Source organism: Perissodus microlepis, chromosome 7 (assembly GCF_051167445.1).
Source record: "Perissodus microlepis isolate ML-2025 ecotype Zambia chromosome 7, ASM5116744v1, whole genome shotgun sequence".
Classification (NCBI taxonomy): Eukaryota; Metazoa; Chordata; class Actinopteri; order Cichliformes; family Cichlidae; genus Perissodus; species Perissodus microlepis.
In genome coordinates this window covers 32,389,143-32,406,161 of record NC_140467.1, presented here as the reverse complement: position 1 = coordinate 32,406,161, position 17,019 = coordinate 32,389,143, and the positions used below count along the sequence as shown (strand labels likewise).

Genomic DNA, 17,019 nt, shown 5'->3' with positions numbered 1-17,019 from the left:
TTTTAAATCTACAATTTTTATTGTCAAGTGTGTTTTATTTTGTTTTTTAAAACATTAAGAGTCTGTTCTTTTGACTTGCTCTATAATAATTGTGGTTTTCTAATCATTTTAATGCCAGAAAGAGTTAATCTGAATTATTTCTGTTAGGTGTTTAGTGTCTGCATGGGGCTCTTTAGTCCTTATAGTGCGGCTCCGCCTGGTTTTTGAAAATAAATTAGAAGTATTTAGCTGAAGTGTATTTTATTTATGTTAGTTCTTTTTTAACTTGTAGTTCTAAATTGGAAGATTATTGTTATATTGAAATATAAAAATAAAATTATATTCTATTATTTTTTCATCGCTCAAAATAAGCCAGTATACCCGCCGAAACGCCGTGCATTTATCGAGACTTTCAACCCCAGGTAGGCCAATTATGGATCTTCGGATCCACATTATGTCAGCAGTTATTCTCCACCATGAACTATGTTAAAAACAAACACCGCTCACGCCTCACAGATGACCGCTTACAATCCTGGATAAAGATGAAAGCCCCGATTTGCAGACGCTGTGCGCAGAGGTTCGGGACCAGAAGTCCCATTGTAAACATATCAGGCAGGCCCGACGATGTTTGCATGAACATGCTTTTCAGCATCTCTTTATTGACCACTTTTCACACACGGTTGCTGTACGCATACAGTCGGCTGTAGCTTTGCAGCTCACAGCCCGACACACACCAACACAACAGCATAGGTAGCACAAACGTAAAGGCGGCGAGGTGTGATTTCGGGTGCTGCTCTGGTGCGTCCGCCTCCCCTGCAGCGGCAGGGGAGGCAGACCACGCCCCGCCACACACATTAACCAGGTAAAATACATATTTAGGCAGAATTTTGCAAATATCTATTTTTCATTTTTTAGCAGCATAGTGCTTTTTTTTCCAATTATTTTTTTTTAAAAGTCAGGCTCCAAAAGCCCAAAGGAGATATAACAGTTTTTGTTTGCTACATGGATCATTTTAGTTCAGGTTGGTGTCTTTTCTTTTGTTATATTTCTTTAAGAGTTCAAAATGTGTTAATTACATAAATAAAATGTATTTTTCTCTGTAGCACTTCATGGATTTAAGCAACACACCTTAGTTGTTCACACAAAGCATAAAGGTAGAAAACAATATATACAGTGTTATTTTAGATGTCAAAAAGTATTTGTGGCTCCCAGTGTTTTCTTTTGCGTGGAAACCGGGTCCAAATGGCTCTTTCGGTGTTAAAGGTTGCTGAACCCTTGCCTAGGGGGTTTCTGCAGGAAGAAATCCTGCTGGTCTGGTGCAGTGCAAAGCACTAAATGTACAACTTTTTTGTAAGTGGAAAATTGCAATAAAATCAAAGCCTGTAATACTCAAGTGTATATTAAAGATCTGCTATAACTCATTCACTTGGCCTTGTGAACTGGTCAATCTCCAGGAAGACACATTGCTGGATTTGTCTCCATGTGGAGTTTTTTTGCTTATTTGCAAGAGCCCATTTTCTGCAAGACATCTCATCGTGACCAGATTAATGTGTACAGAATTTAACAGAAATGAGTACTTTAAAGAAAAAAGGAAAAAAGTTAAGACTGTTTTGGGTCTACCGTATTTTTTGGGCTATAAGGCGCACTATAAATCCTTTTAATTTTCTCAACATCGACAGTGCATCTTATAATCCTGTGTGCCTTATGTATGAATTCCAGTTGTGCTTACTGACCTCGAACCGATTTTATCTGTCAAAAAATGTTGTAGTACGACTTTGGTAAGCTACAAAGCTGCACTGCTTGATGGATTGTTAGAGCATTACGGCCACCGTAGTCAGGAGCCTCGCGGAGTAATCTGTGTCCAAAACTCCGTCCGCTTCAGGTCCCAAAGTCAAACAAACACTGAAGCATCACTGTCTGAATTCTTTCACCTTTAATAAAATGATCAGCATTGCTGCTTTACCAGATGTAACAAGTCTAACATCCAGGCATCCATGATAACAGAATCTACTAAATTTAATGGAGTTATAAGTTAGCAGGAAGTTAGCTCGCTAGTTTCCACCTAAACATGATATAGCATGTTCTGACTGAGGGATTTCTGAAAAAATTAAAATGTACAGCTCTGCTATCACTTCCAACATAAATGAAGACAGAACTAAACAGCAGTGATGCTTGTAGGGTTACTGAAGTTGGTCTAGCTGGTATATAATGATGTGCTAAGTGATCGCTAGCGACACAGCTATTTTAGCATAACAAACACAGTGAAGCTAGAGGATGAACGCTAACTTTTTCCACTCGATACAAGTTAACGTGAGGGTTCCCGATGGTTAGGGACAAACGCAATTGCTTGGCAGTATGGGGCGCCATTTGTAAAGTGAAACATGCTGAAATTAACGATAACATTTTTCCACATTTAGCTCAAAACCTTACAAAAACATGTTTTTTCAAGTCATTTTTTACAACATTTAGTAAAATATTTGTAACTTTTCATATTTAAAACACAATTTTAAATGTTAAATATTAAATCTAAATGTTAAATATTAAATCTAAATGTTAAATCTAATTATTATATTAAATCTAAATGTTAAATCTAATTATTATATTAAATCTAAATGTTAAATCTAAATATTATATTTAAATTTAAATATTATATTTAAATCTAAATATTATATTTAAATCTAAATGTTAAATCTAAATGTTACAGGAAACTAAATATTTAGCTAACATGCAAATTAATTGTATGGCTCAACGGAAATACCCAAATAAAAGCTTTACGAAAACCTCCGGTGCAAAAGTGTGCCGGTAGTGGTCAGATTGTGTCTGCTCTCCCCTGATGGTCACTTCTCAACGCCATAAGCGGCTTCACTTCTTGCCTACCAGCACGTCCAGCAATTTAGCTGAAAACATCGGAAGATCCGTTTTGACGGCCATCCAAAGGTTCAGCAGTAGTGCACTCTCAGCAGCTGCAGTCTCCACTTCACAATCGCTGCAGCACATGTCCAGCGATTTAGCTGGACATTTAGATTTAAATATAATATTTAGATTTAACATTTAGATTTAAATATAATATTTAGATTTAACATTTAGATTTAACATTTAAAACTGTGTTTTAAATATGAAAAGTTACAAATATTTTACTAAATGTTGTAAAAAAATGACTCGAAAAAACATGTTTTTGTAAGGTTTTGAGCTAAATGTGGAAAAATGTTGCCGTTAATTTCAGCATGTTTCACTTTACAAACGGCGCCCCATATGGCAGGATGCTGTAAATGGACCAAACTTCAGTCAGGAGAACAGCTGAGATAATTCATCTACAATACAAGGTTAGTCATTAATATACTGCAACAACATAGTAATAGAGCAGCTGTGAGAGAATTCAGCCTTAATGAATCAATAGTACGGAAGTGGAGGAAGCAAGAAGAATGAGTTGAGTAAAGTTTGACCTATCTGACTGTTTTGTTTCGCTTAATGCACCTTATAATCCAGTGTGCCTTGTGTCATGGTTGGCAGTGTGGCGAGCAGGCAGGCAGAAAAAAGGACTCTCAAAACGGGACTGAAACTCAAAATGCAGCTTTAATGCTGGCAAAATTTTCTCATAAAATAAAACTCACAAAAGCAAAGCAAAAACAAAACTTAGAACTGAGGTGCCGGAAAACTGGACATAAACACACAGCATGTTGAGGGTATGACGCAACAGCGCGCACAGGAAAACACAGGGCTTATATACACAGGGAAGTAATCAGGGAATGAGAAACAGGGAGACACAGCTGGGAGCAATTAGGCTAACGAGACAAGGGAGAAGTAAAACACACTGACATGAGACATGAACTTTCAAAGTAAAAAAGGAAACCAGAAACAATTCACAAAGATGCGGACTGAGAAACATGGACTTTACACAGAGGGACACACGAGCAGAGATGACTAAGCACAGAACTAAACCTATACTAAACATGAGGGCAAGAGAACAAAACCTAAACCAGAATAATTATAATAATCAACACAGGATAGCTAAAGAATCAGAACATAAATATAATGAACATAATCTAGAAAAACACCAAAATACAAGAAACCGAAAAAGCTGGTTCAAAATGACCCAGAACCGTGACACCTTGTGTATGAAAACAGACCCATTCATTGACGGTGCGCCTTATGATCCGAAAAATACAGAAAAATTCTTGCTGTGTAGACATGATCAACAAAAGAGTTGCACCTCCTGACTTCAGGTTGAAGGCAGGGGACATGCTATCCCTAATATTTAGACTGTGCCTTTGTCCCTCTAGTAATATATGAAAGGAGCAAATCGGTCACTAGAGACTGATTTCTTTACTTGAAGGCAGGAATGTCCATCATGAATGTTGCAGAAAACCCACTAAATGCACCAGGAAAAATTGAGGCTGACACTTGTCTTTTCCTGGGGGAGGATACCCAAACCATCGGATTAATGTGCCACCCAAGCCCTCACACCTGCTCACCTTAAGACACAAAGGGGCGATCGGTTACCGTCAGAGGAACACACTGTCATGTTAGGAATTCCTCAGGCCTCTGGAGTCACTGTTAATCAGGGAAATGCCCCAAGTTAAATAGAGCATGGAAGCCTGTCAGGGGAAGGTGGACTGGAGTATCAGGAGAAAGACTGCTAACCACACAGGGAGGCAGAGCAGTGGGGGATTTCTCCGGAGAAACGACTGATTTTCTGTGGCTGTGTGTGTCTCTGGCAAGATGATTTGGGCCACAAAGTTGAAATCACATTGCCAGAGATTACTGCACTGCTACGGAGTCTCCGACTGTTCCTGGAGGGCATGCATATACCTGTGTACTGGAGGTTCTTCAAGCACCCAGTCTGAAAGAGCTCATCCGAGGCACGGTCAGTGGATTGGTGCTAGCTGTGTCATGTGTACAGTGTCTGATTGGGTGCAGAGCTTAGTTGACTGCTGAACAGGGAGTCTTGAATATTTGTTCACAGTGGCTAAGTTCGTCACTCATACAGAGACGATCGGGATTTTTTTTTTTAACTTAGCGACTGGCTCTATTGAAGACTGTTTTATGAGGACATTACACTCCTGCCATGTTTTGTTCATTATGCAGAATTTCACCCTGTGACTATCAGGGGTCACATGTGGAGTCTCGTTACCATCTTCACGATCCCCTGAGAAAACATCTGGCCTCCCCCTCGTGCTTTCTGAGCTGACAGCAGTTTGATCAAACACACTGGCTCAGTTCAGCAGGAACGAGAGTTTAGTCAGCGGGCATCATCTTAATGCCAGATGAGCAAATTTGTCCACAAAGAATTGGAAGTGTTTGTTTTTCCAAATCTTCTGTTTGACATCTTGGTGTTTACCCTTTTCCTGAAAGGAGTCAATTTCCTTTTAACGACTTTTCTTTTCCCATGTCTGCAATTTGCCAGATTTTCTCTACCTGTGCCTTGTTCCCACCCGAAGTCTGGGGGGCTGTGAGTGCAGCAACTTTTGGTCATCAGTAAGTGCCAATAAATATCTTTATTCTTCTACCTGCCAGCCCTCTGTCTGCATTTTGGGTCACAAACAAGACATTTTTCCTGTGCAAGTCACAAAATGACAATTTTAAAAACTGCTGGAAGGTCATGATGGAGCGATGGAGGACCTGCCGATTGCTTCATGACAGCGGAAATTGCAGTTGGAAGACCTGTGAAGTACCTCAACAAATGAAGCCACGAACATCCATAAAACAGCATGTTTTAAAGTATTAAGGCTATTTTTTTTTTCATTTTTGAAGATCTGATTTCTTGTCTATACTTCCTGGATTTGGAGGGGAAAATGACATTTAAAAAAATATTTCCCCATCAGAGGTACATTTGTAATGTGTACCACACTTAGTCTGGTGGGAAGGTTTGGTCAAATGGTGAAAAAACAAACACCTTGTATCTTTTCATGGCTTTTCTGGAAACAGTCCCCAGCTAAGTCAGGGGAAGGTGTCTTAAACAGTGCAAAGTCATTTATGGTTTATGCCCTTTATGACCAGATTCTATTAAATGTAAAATTTCACTTTGTACTTGTGTAAGCACATTTAAAATTAAGGTTGTTTTTCATTTTTGTATATAACTTTATAAACAGATTTTGTACAACTGCATAGTGTTAGGTTTATAGACTTATGGATTCTGGTCTAATCTGGGAAATGTAAAGACACATGACCTACTTGTTTTGTCAGTTTTGCTGTTTGTCTGTTTGGATTGGGATGATGTTATTTTGTTCGTTTTATAAAGCACGAGCCAGTATATCCTCTGCAAAACGAGGTAATGAAACACCTTTTCTTAGTATTTAGAGGCTCGACCAATTTAACACAAAAATCTAGTCTGTAAAGAAGTAGTACCGCTTTGTGGCCAATAGAGGGCAGCAGCGAAATGCATTTACTGTCTCTGGGAAATCAGTCGAAGAAGTAAAGAGAGGAAACAAACATGAGCTGCTGAACTTCAGCAGCAGAGGATGTCTGGTTTTATGAGTACTACAAACAAAATCACAGTCAGTCATGTTCAGGCTGGAAACATTTGAGAGTCAGTTGTCGTCTGTGATGGAGACTCTAGTGGAGGCGGCCGTGACAGAGCTCGGGAGACTTCTGGAGAGGAGCTCGGCTCCGGTTGTGGCCGCTCAGCAGCGCTCAAATGCGGCTTCCGTAGTCGCCGTGAAGCGCGAGGATGAGGAGAGGGAGGTGACGCTACGCGGGCAACTCATTCACGAGGATGTCACGGTAACCCCGCGGTCACGCGCGCACGGGAAATGTGTGCGGTCTCACTGATGACAATAAATTTACTTTCCACTAGTTCCACTTACCCTTCTTAGCTTAGGTGTACGGTGTCCTAAAATGTACACCGTATAAGTGGCACAAATGAGCACTACGTCACCCAAAAGTCCAATCGTTTGTTTCCATGGCGACCACTCCAACAGAAATCCCAGCTTAGAAGCTAATCATAAGTTAGCTCGTTCAGCCTGTCAGGGCAGATGAATGAATGAAACTTTGCCGCACATTTTGTTAAACTACAACGAACTACAAGCTCATGTTCACTCCCTGGACAATTTATTAGTTACAGCTTACTAATAGTGGGTTGTAACCCATTTTCCCTGTAGAAATATCTTAATTCCTCATCTCATAGCTTCATGAAGTTGCTGGAAAAATCCCTTAGAGTTTTTGGTCCGTGGTAACATGATGGCACATCATGATGGCACAACCTTTGGAAGGTGGTGGAATGGGAGACTCGCATGTCTCCCATTCCACCACCTTCCAAAGGTTCTCGATTGGATTGAGAGGTGGTGACTGTTGAGGCCATTTGAGTACAGTGAACTCATGCTCAGAGATGCTCTTCTGCACACATTAGTTGTAAAAAGTGGTTATTTGAGCAACGGTTACCTATCCTGCCCATCCTCCTAGAGATAATCATGTGCAAAACCCCAGTAGATCAGCATTTTCTTAAGTACTCAGGCCAGCCTGTGTGGCACCAACAACCTTGCAGCTTTGCTTAAATCACCTTTCTTCCTAATTCTGCTGATCTGTTTGAACTTCAGCAGATCGTATTCATCATATCTAAATTCCTAACTTTAATGCAATACTGTTATGTGATTGGCTGACTATATATTTGCAATATCATTCTGTCTTTCCTGTGATTGTACAGAACCAGTTTGCTTCCCTGATGAAAAAGTGGGCTGAAGTTGCTGTGGAGAAAATCTCCTTAATTTTCAGTGTGTCCATGAGTGACGCCAGAGATGCACCTGCTGCAGAGAAACCCAGAGCATGGCAGATCGATACTGGGGGCAGAAAAAGTAAATAAGCTGATGGTTTATGAGGCTTTCAATGTTCTCACTCTGGGATTTCTTTGTATATTAAACTAGGCTTTTAACTTTTGTTGTGTAAAAACAGAATCTGTGTCCAGAAAGAGAAATAACATGCAAGGATCGCAACCAGCAACAAGACAGATGAGTGATCACTTATACTGTAGAGGTATTCAGCCAGTAACCAATAAAAAAAACACTTTTTTTTAAATTAAATTTTGAAAACAGTTTGGAATTTTTTGTGTGTTTTCAGAGGAGGAACAGATCGAACAGTCAACAGAAGAAGCTGACCCAGAATCTGTGCCAGAACCTGGTAACTATGTTTTCTTTACAAGTTACTGCAGCTGTTTTTATACACTCTTTACTATTTTAGGGCTCAAATAAAATGAAAAGAATATAAAATAATTTTATTTTTTATTTTTTTTGTAAATATAAAATAATTTTAAAAATGCACATTTTTAATATTTTGTGGACAATCCTGAAATCTGGAGCCCTCGGACATCATCAGATAATGAGTTTCCTCCTTTGTGAGGCCTCTACTTGAGCAGTCTTCAGGTGTCAGTCGTTGGTGTTTTTTTCTGCTCTTTAGTTTTCAGCAAGTGGAAAAAGCCACTGGGCTCAGAGCAGGTTGATCCACTTAGCCACTGCAAAATATTCCACATCTTTACATTTCAATAGGTTCCGTCTTGTTCTCACGATGTTTTGGGCTATTTTCCATCTGCTTTGTGAAGCAGTATCCAGTTAGTTTTGCTGTGCTCAGCTGAATCTGGCGTATGATTTTTGATATTCATGCTTTCTTTTACCTTCTTTATTTATGAAGCTTTAATGAAGAACTGCTCATGCTTGACTGTAAAACAACTGACTGAATTATGGCTTTGTATTTGAGTCCCTGAAAACAGGACTGTGCAGTAATTATGGCTTTATTTTTTCCAATATTTACGTTATAAAAATGCAAGCATTATCAGAACTTTAAGCACATAATCATGATGTAACTGCAATCTAACATATGTGTAGCACACAACTGTAATAGCAAAACTAGCTGCAGTGTCCAGATAAATGAATCAAGTTATACATTTAAACACAGTGGGATCCTCTGTTTAGGAGTTTGACTTTTTATAACAGCAGTATTACTAAAGTAGCATGTTTGCAGTGTGGCATTAAATGGATAGGTTGGTGTTACTCTCCTGTTAGTTCTAGTGTTGTTTTTGTTTCAGCTGATCCAGCATCACATGAGGAAAATAGCTCTGAAATCCTCTCTGAACCTGAAGTCACAATAGCAGATCCTGAACCAGCCTCCAGTGTCATTGAGGAAAATGGCGTCCAAAAAGACGCTGAACATGAATGCACTGCTGTGAAAATCGGAAGGAAGCAGCCCACCAAGGACTTCACATGTCCTACGTGTGGCAAAGCATTTGCTCTGAAGTGCTTGATGAACAGACACTGCCTGACTCACTCCAAGCCTCACCTTTGCTCTGAGTGCGGCAAACGCTTTGCCGGACTCTGCGGGCTCATTGCACATTCGAGAAAACACACCGGGGAGAAGCTTTACAAATGCTCCAAGTGCGGGACGGAATTTGCGTACAAATCGACCTTCCACAGGCACTTGCGTCAGCACAAGCTAAACAAACCGATCACCCACACGTGCTCGCTGTGCGAGGAGCAGTTCACGGGGAAACAGGCGTTTCAGCGACACATTTGTTGCGCGTTGAAGAAGACATTTGTTTGCTCACTTTGCCCAGAGACCTTCGAGTGCAGGCAGAGCTTGGACGATCATGAGAATCTTCATTCAGGAAACAGAGATTTCGTCTGCGAAATGTGCGGCAAGACCTTCTTCTCGTCCGCATCTTTGGGCGCTCACCGAGTTACCCACACACAAAAGGAAAACTGCGAGGTGCTCAGCCTCGGTTTCAGTGACACGAGCAAAAACACCGGAGAAAAGCTTTTCACCTGCGAGGTCTGTGGCAAAGGATGCAGTCACAGGAGCGCCCTGAAGCATCACATGCTGACCCACACGGGCGAGAGGCCATACGTCTGCGAGACCTGTGGCAAACGCTGTGGACACGCCAGTGCGCTTCAGAACCACATGAGGATCCACACGGGCAAGAAACCAGGAGAGAAGCCCGTCTGCAACGTGTGTGGCAAGAAATTCCGCTGCATGGTCAATCTCAAGTATCACACGAGCGTGCATACGGGGGAAAGGCCGTACGCCTGCGATCAGTGCGACAAGAGATTCAGCAACCCAAGCAATCTGAAGATGCACATGATGACGCACTCAGAGGAAAAGATGCACAGCTGCAGCATCTGTGGCAGGAAGTTCACGCAGCTCTACAGCCTGAAGCTGCACAGGCAGGTGCACGCGGGAGAACGGCCATATCACTGCGTCGTCTGTGGGAAAACTTTCATAACCAACAGCGTGTTCAGGACCCATCAGAAGGTTCACCTGCAGGAGGCAGGACAGGGGCAGACTGGAAAAACTGCAGTGAAAATCTAAAACACTCTGTGAGGTCACTTCTTGTGCTCGTTATTGGTTTAAACTCTTTCTAATGGCCAGCAGGGGGCGACTCCTCTGGTTGTAGGAAGCCATCCAGTTTAATAGGAGTTTAATAGTTTCAGGTCATACTGAATAAAGCATGAACCTACTTCTGTTAACTGAGGTCATTATTAGAGTCAGAAAGGATGATAATCTAGGACATGTTCTTTGTCAGTCCCAAGTAATTAACCAATTAAGGTGAAGCTTCACAGGTAGATTCACCCCTCAGTCCTGACTTCCAGTTTTAAAGCACTGAGTCGTTGATGTGAAAACATTCAGATTTCGTAGCACAACTCCACTAACCAACAGGTGATGTTATGGCAGCTGTATTAATCTTTTAGACTCTAAATGAGTATTAAAAAATGTTTACCAAAGACTTTAATATCAATATAATTTGTAGATATTTATAGAAAATGTGAAAAATAAAATGCTCTCCTTCATTTTTATATATTGTAGTGTTTTCAAGTGTGGAGATTTGGGGTGGGGTGTAACAGAAACTGGGTGAGTGAGCCCTAACTGCACCTGTCTGATTGACTAAGGCTGATGGAGGAGGTGTTTTGTTGGCAGCGAGGCCATCTCCATGTGTGAGCAAAGGTAATGCAGAAACTTATGGGCTGTTTGAGATATCAGCAATATCAACTGAGGCCTGTCTAATGTGAAACGGCAATGAATTACACAATTTAGGTGCCACTACGGCCAGAACCCTGCCCCCTCTGAGCCTCCGCTCCGTCCTCGGTATATCCAGGAGAGAGTTGATGAGCTGATGAGAGCAACTAGCAAGGGCTGTGTAAGTGCAGCAGCTCAGAGATGGTTTCAGATATGATAATATGATTATTTTTCAGGTTTAAATTATTCAATGTTTTCAGATTTTAAATATCTCAGTATCTGACACTTCTAGCTTGAATAATAAAAATGGAGACAAATGAGATTTTACAGTTGTCCAGAGGTCTCTGTCATTTAATACACATAATCTTTCTTTGGTTGAGGTCTTTGGTTGCTGCAGTTGCATTTCAGTAAGGCCAACATTTCGAAAAAGTTGAGATGATGTTCAGAAAAGGACGAAGGAAAGAATTGCAATGACTGAGCAGCTCAGAGACAGTTGGCACAAAGGTCACCTGATCAGAGTAGTAACGATAAAAGTGAGAATGAGGAGAGTTTGACGGTATCGAAGTGGCAAACAACCCAAACAGAAGAGAGCAGGTAAATGTGAGATCAAGTCCAAGTTTCATCACTGATTGCCGACACAGATGCTTCATCAGAAGGACTGTGTTAGAGAACCTAACAAAGGTTGGTGGGGTTAAAGTTAACTCTTAAACTTGGGCATGACGATTTTGGTGAAAATACTTTTACTGTATAATTAAATGAAAGCTTATATTCACAAATGAAGTAATTTGAATTCTGTCTGCCTACAGAGAATCATTAAAGTACCCACTTTGTTCAAATTAACTTCTTCAAAGTTAAACATTTTTTAACCAGTGGTACGTCTTCATTAGCAGCTGCTGACTCTAAGTTTCCTTTTAAAGCAGAGCTCGCTCTCAGTTTAATATATTTTTTTCACTCGATCGGTTTTACTGGAATTACACGAATTACTTACATGTTGGTAATTTCCTTTGTCATTAAACAAAGGAGGAAGTAAATAGGGAAAATGGGGAAAATAAAGAAAGCAGATAACTGAAGCTAATTAGCACTTCTTCATTGTGCCTGAAACCTTATAAAAAAAACTATCAGGAAGATACACAAGCCTGAGGGGGGAGTCTTGACATTTGGTGGCTTTTAACTCAATAATAGTTACACTTCAGTTTTTTAGTTTCAGTTTTTTGTGCTGTTGTGAAATTTTCCTCACAGTCCACTGTTAGTGGTATTATAACAAAGTGGAAGTGATCCAAGCGTTACATCACGAAAACCAAATGCAAAGCGTTGGATAAAGTGGTTGCAGTGGAGTAAACCACGCTGCCACTGGACTGTAGGGCAATGGAGATGTGTTCTTTGGAGTAACAAATCACGCTTCTCCATCTGACAATCTGATGGACAAGTCTGGGTTCGGTTGTTGCCAGGAGACCGTACTTGTCTTACTGCATTGTGCCAAGTGTAAAGTTTGGTGGAGGGGTGATTATGTTGCGAGGTTGTTTTTCAGGAGTTGGGCTCGGCCCCTTACCTCCAACTCATTTTAGACAATTAAATTTTCCTAACTTTCTGGAACAGTCTGGGGATGGCCCCTTCCTCCTCTACCATGACTACAGATCGATGCACAAAGCGAGGTCCATAAAGACATAGATGAGCGAGTTTGGTGGGGAAGAACTTGACTGGCCTTGACAAGCTGACACCTTTGAACACCTTTGGGATGAGTTACAGTGGAGACTGCGAGCCAGGTCTTCTGTCCAGCACCAATGTCTGACCTCATAAATGCACTTCTAGAAGAACAGTCAGAAATTCCCATAAACACTCCTAAACCATGTGGAAAGGCTTCAAAGAAGAGTTGAAGCTTCTTTAGGTCTTGTGAAGGTGGCAAACATACTGCAGGTGGTCCAGAGCAGCATAGCTTTGGATGAAGAGGATGGCTTCCTGGTGGAGATGAAGTTAAATACGTATGATGCTTAAGCCATAGACTGTATAAAAGATACATCGGAACCACTTTTTTGTTTTTGGAGCAAGAAGTGAGCATACTTATCTACAAGAGGTCAAAGTGCTGAAGTTATTTGCTAACTCCAGCAACCTGGATTCATAATGCACAGACTCAGACTGCTGTTGGATAATCCACATAATGTGGACTCTTTACCTTCATCTGAATGGAAAATGTCATAAGGTCAAAGGAAGCCATGAAGGAGGATTAATGAAGATATAGGAAAAGAGAATCAACTGCACTTCACTAGGTTACTAGTATAGCTAGCTCGGTTACGAACAATTTAAATATTCCCCTTTTTGTTTAATCTTCAAGTGTGAATCTCTATAATGGCTAAAAAAAAATCATCATATAATACAATCTAACAGTGACAAAATTCCTCAAGCCACATATTTGGGTATTTATAGATGCATTTTTGAAGAAATACATTGAAAAATAATGTAAATGTGTGACCTTCCCTAATATTTACATCTTCATATTTAATATTTTTATGATCATTGCTGATTACACGGAGCTAAGAAAAGTAATTATGTTGTTTAGAAATATTTCAATGAGTGTCACTGAATCCAGACCTATTAAAGTGAGTCACTGTGCTCTGTTATGTCATCCACTAGATGGAGGTAGAGGCTCAACACAAGAAGCTACAGCAGTAACATTCAGCTCCACTAAGGTGCAACATGATGCTCCTTCAGAGACTGTATGATTATCTGTTGATAGTCTCTAACATACACAGTGACCTTTAGCAGCTTTACCTTGGCAATGGATCTATTAGAAATCTATGAAACCTGTCCAGCTGTAAAATCTGTGTTTGAGTTAAAGAACTTGGGACTTTCTAGTTGGTTATTATCTTTGTTTTCTTCTTGCAGCTATTTTAACGTTTATCACTTTTGTTTATGTCTTTCCTTTCAAATATTTTAAGGTAAAGGCAAAAACACAGAAATTCAAAACTTTTTCTTTTTAGGTCAATTGAAGATTAAACAAAGTCTGAAAGGTTGCTGCCAGAAGAAACTTGATTTCTTGAAAACATGAAAAACAGTGCAGAATTCTGGTTTCTCGTGGCTGGAACAGCGCTGAGTATTTCCCTGTGTGAGTCCTGCACTAAGCGGGTCACACGCTTCTAATACCAGTTTATTGCATTTAGTCTAACCTTTCTGAGAGCTCTGCTTAATGCGGCTAAGAATTCAGTGTTTTCACAGAGATTAAACTCCCACTGGCTCAGAGGTGAAGTTCTCTTAGCAGGACGTGTGTTTAAAGGAAATGTAAGACACACAGTGTTCCTCATTTAGTTTATTATCTGAACAACTGAATATTGATTATGCAAAAAAAAAATATATATATACGTATGTAAGTTATGGATATTATATATATTAAAGACCAACTACTGTCTGACAGCTGCTGGACAGTGGTGACTATGGCAGTAGTACTTTTGATTCAGCACATTTAGTAAAGTTAAATGTAAAGGAATTCATTCATATGCTCAAAAAAGTGTTTTAGTTAAAACACGCCTAGCTAACTATCCAATAGTTACTAATTTTAAAGTATTACTTTGCTGTTTCTGCCGCACATTTTAATCTTTTAGGATAAATTTCATGTGCTGGATTTAATGTTAAACAGTGGCTGTAATCAGTGTTTTTATGCTGACAACAAAATGTATGAACACATTTGTTTTTGGGTTAGTGGCATTGCTTCAAATAAATGTGTCAAATTCTTTGACTACCAAAAATATATCACTTATACTACTGAAAGGTTCTGTTTTTTCACTATAACTATATAAATTTAGTTTTTTGTGGGGTTTTTTCCACATAATAGGTCCACAGTTTAAAAAAAAAAAAGTTAAAAAAGGAAAAAAAAAACCCCAATGTGAATAACAAGAACTTTGTGCTTTATAATATACGACAGTTTGGTAAAAAAAAGCTTCCAGAACTTTTTTCGTACTTTTACACTTTTATTTACTACAGCTGTCACGGTTCTGGGTCATTTTGACCCAGTATTTTGAGTTCTCGTGTTTTGGTTTAATTTTGTATTTTGTATTATATTCTGACTGTTGTGCCTTGTTGATTATTATTAGAATTCTATGTTTCAGTTTATTCTGTTTTAGGGTTTAGTTCTTAGGTGTTGTTCTTATGCCCTCATGTTTAGTTTAGGTTTAGTTCTGTGCTTAGTCTTCTCTGCCCGTGTGTTCCCTCTGTGTAAAGTCCGTGTTTCTTATTCTGCGTCGTTGTGAATTGTTTCCTGTTTTATCTTGAAGGGTTATGTCAGTGTTTCTAGCTTCGCTCCCCCTGTCTCGTTAGGTCTTCTCCCAGCTGTGTTCCCCTTCTGTGTCTCATTCCCTCGTCCCTCGTGTATTTAAGCCTTGCGTTTCCCTCTGTTAGTGGCTGGTTCGTCTGCGTGTCTACCCCTGTATTTCTGTTGTGTGTTTCTCCATGTTCCACGTCTCAGGTTTTCATATTTCAGGTTTCTCGTTGCAGGTTTTTGTTCCTTTCATTATTATTTTGTAGCTGTTCCCAGTTTAGGTTTTTGTTAGCGTAGTTCCCTGCAATGCTCTGCTTTGGTTTATATTTTGCCTTTCATTGTTAATAAACTTTCTCACAGCTACGCTGTTGTCCGTGCTTGCGTTTGGGTCCATATCCTCCTGCTCCAGACGATCTGCCTCCCAGATTGTGACAACAGCAACATTTCTTTATTATGTAGAAAAACTGAGATTGTACTATTAAAGCTCAACTTCTTTTTCTTGTATTAAGATATATCAGGGATTAAATGTGCAATTAAACTGTAAAATTAGTTAGAAATCCCTGGATTAAATGATTAAGCCATTATTCTTATTGTATTAATGTAAAACTGTAAGTGTGTCTAAGACATTTCAAAGCATACTGCAAAAACAGCGTCACCTACAGTGACAAGTGGCAAGATTGGATTTATTCACCATTAAACACAATTTAGATGAGGTGGTTGACCTGGTCAGTTATTAGTCAAGACTAGCACTGACTAGCTAGTTTGGTTACCAAGTTACTAGGGAAAAATCTGTATTGTGTGGCCAGTTGGTGAGTTGTTTCTGGCTGTTAGTGGGTGAAACAAAAGTGACATTACAAATGTGTGATTGCTTCAGTCACTAGCAGATTGTCTGGTCACCTGTAGTTTGCATGGAGATGCCAACTCCTCCCTGAACACTCGCCAACTAACCACCTAGCTACTACCAAAACCAACACCTTTAAAAAACCCAAAGCTTTTACCTTGAAGGAAAATATGCTCCATTTCCAGTTTGCATCGGACTGCTTCAGATTTCACCGGAACTCAGAAAGTAAATGGCAAATGTTTGGAGAGAAGTCAGCATCTTCCATGCCGACTACTCAGTCAGTAACCAGGTTCTGGGCCTTTTGGGCCATGAACAGTCATACAAGTTATAGTAAAAATATACCCAGTTGTCATGAATAGAAAATTAATTGTTTATTTATACTGTAAAGTTGTGCATTTTAACATGGGAGTCAGTGGAAATTCACTCAGTTTTGTAGTCGGCCTCAAGTGGCCATTTGGGGAACTGCTGTTTTCTAAGCGGTTGCATTAATTAAAGTAATTTAAAATGTTTACTTACATGCCTAGCTGTGTATTTGATTTGGTAAGACTTGTAAATACCACTGTAAATAACCTTATCTTTTAGCCAAAAGATAAGGTTTGTCAGTAGCAATGTGCAAGTGATTTAAAACTAGTGACAGAGACCATAAACTTACTAGCACAATTTTTACTGAAGAGATAAATTAAACAATAAGTAGGCTAACTTTCTATAACTGTTATCTTTTGTTTTTGTTTCTTTCTGCTCCAGCTGGTCAGGAGAAATAATGCAGGTTTCAGGCACTTCTAGACTGTCATCTTGGTTTAGACTCAGGGTCTATGTTCATCTTTTATATACAGTCCAATATACAGCAATAACCGATAATTTGAAATGATGCTGTCTGCTAGATTGACCTCCAGCAACCTTCATTTCTTGCCCACTGTGGCTCCCTATGTGCTGTCTAACTGTGATTAATGGTAGGCGGTTTCAGGGGTCACTACCCTGACAGTTAGCTGAAGCCATGTGGGTGTGTCACTGACTTCAGAGT

General features: G+C 39.8%; 1 protein-coding gene across 1 annotated transcript; it reads left to right on the top strand.

Annotated features, from left to right (window-relative positions):
* The first annotated feature begins 6,042 nt into the window (after positions 1–6,042).
* Positions 6,043–16,642, top strand: LOC146383442 (uncharacterized). The gene is made up of 5 exons (XM_084934686.1): positions 6,043–6,699; positions 7,619–7,766; positions 7,864–7,944; positions 8,029–8,088; positions 8,990–16,642. The coding sequence occupies exons 1-5, from the start codon at positions 6,481–6,483 to the stop codon at positions 10,264–10,266; spliced, it is 1,785 nt and encodes a 594-aa protein (XP_084790812.1). The 5' UTR covers positions 6,043–6,480; the 3' UTR covers positions 10,267–16,642.
* The last annotated feature ends 377 nt before the right edge of the window (positions 16,643–17,019 follow it).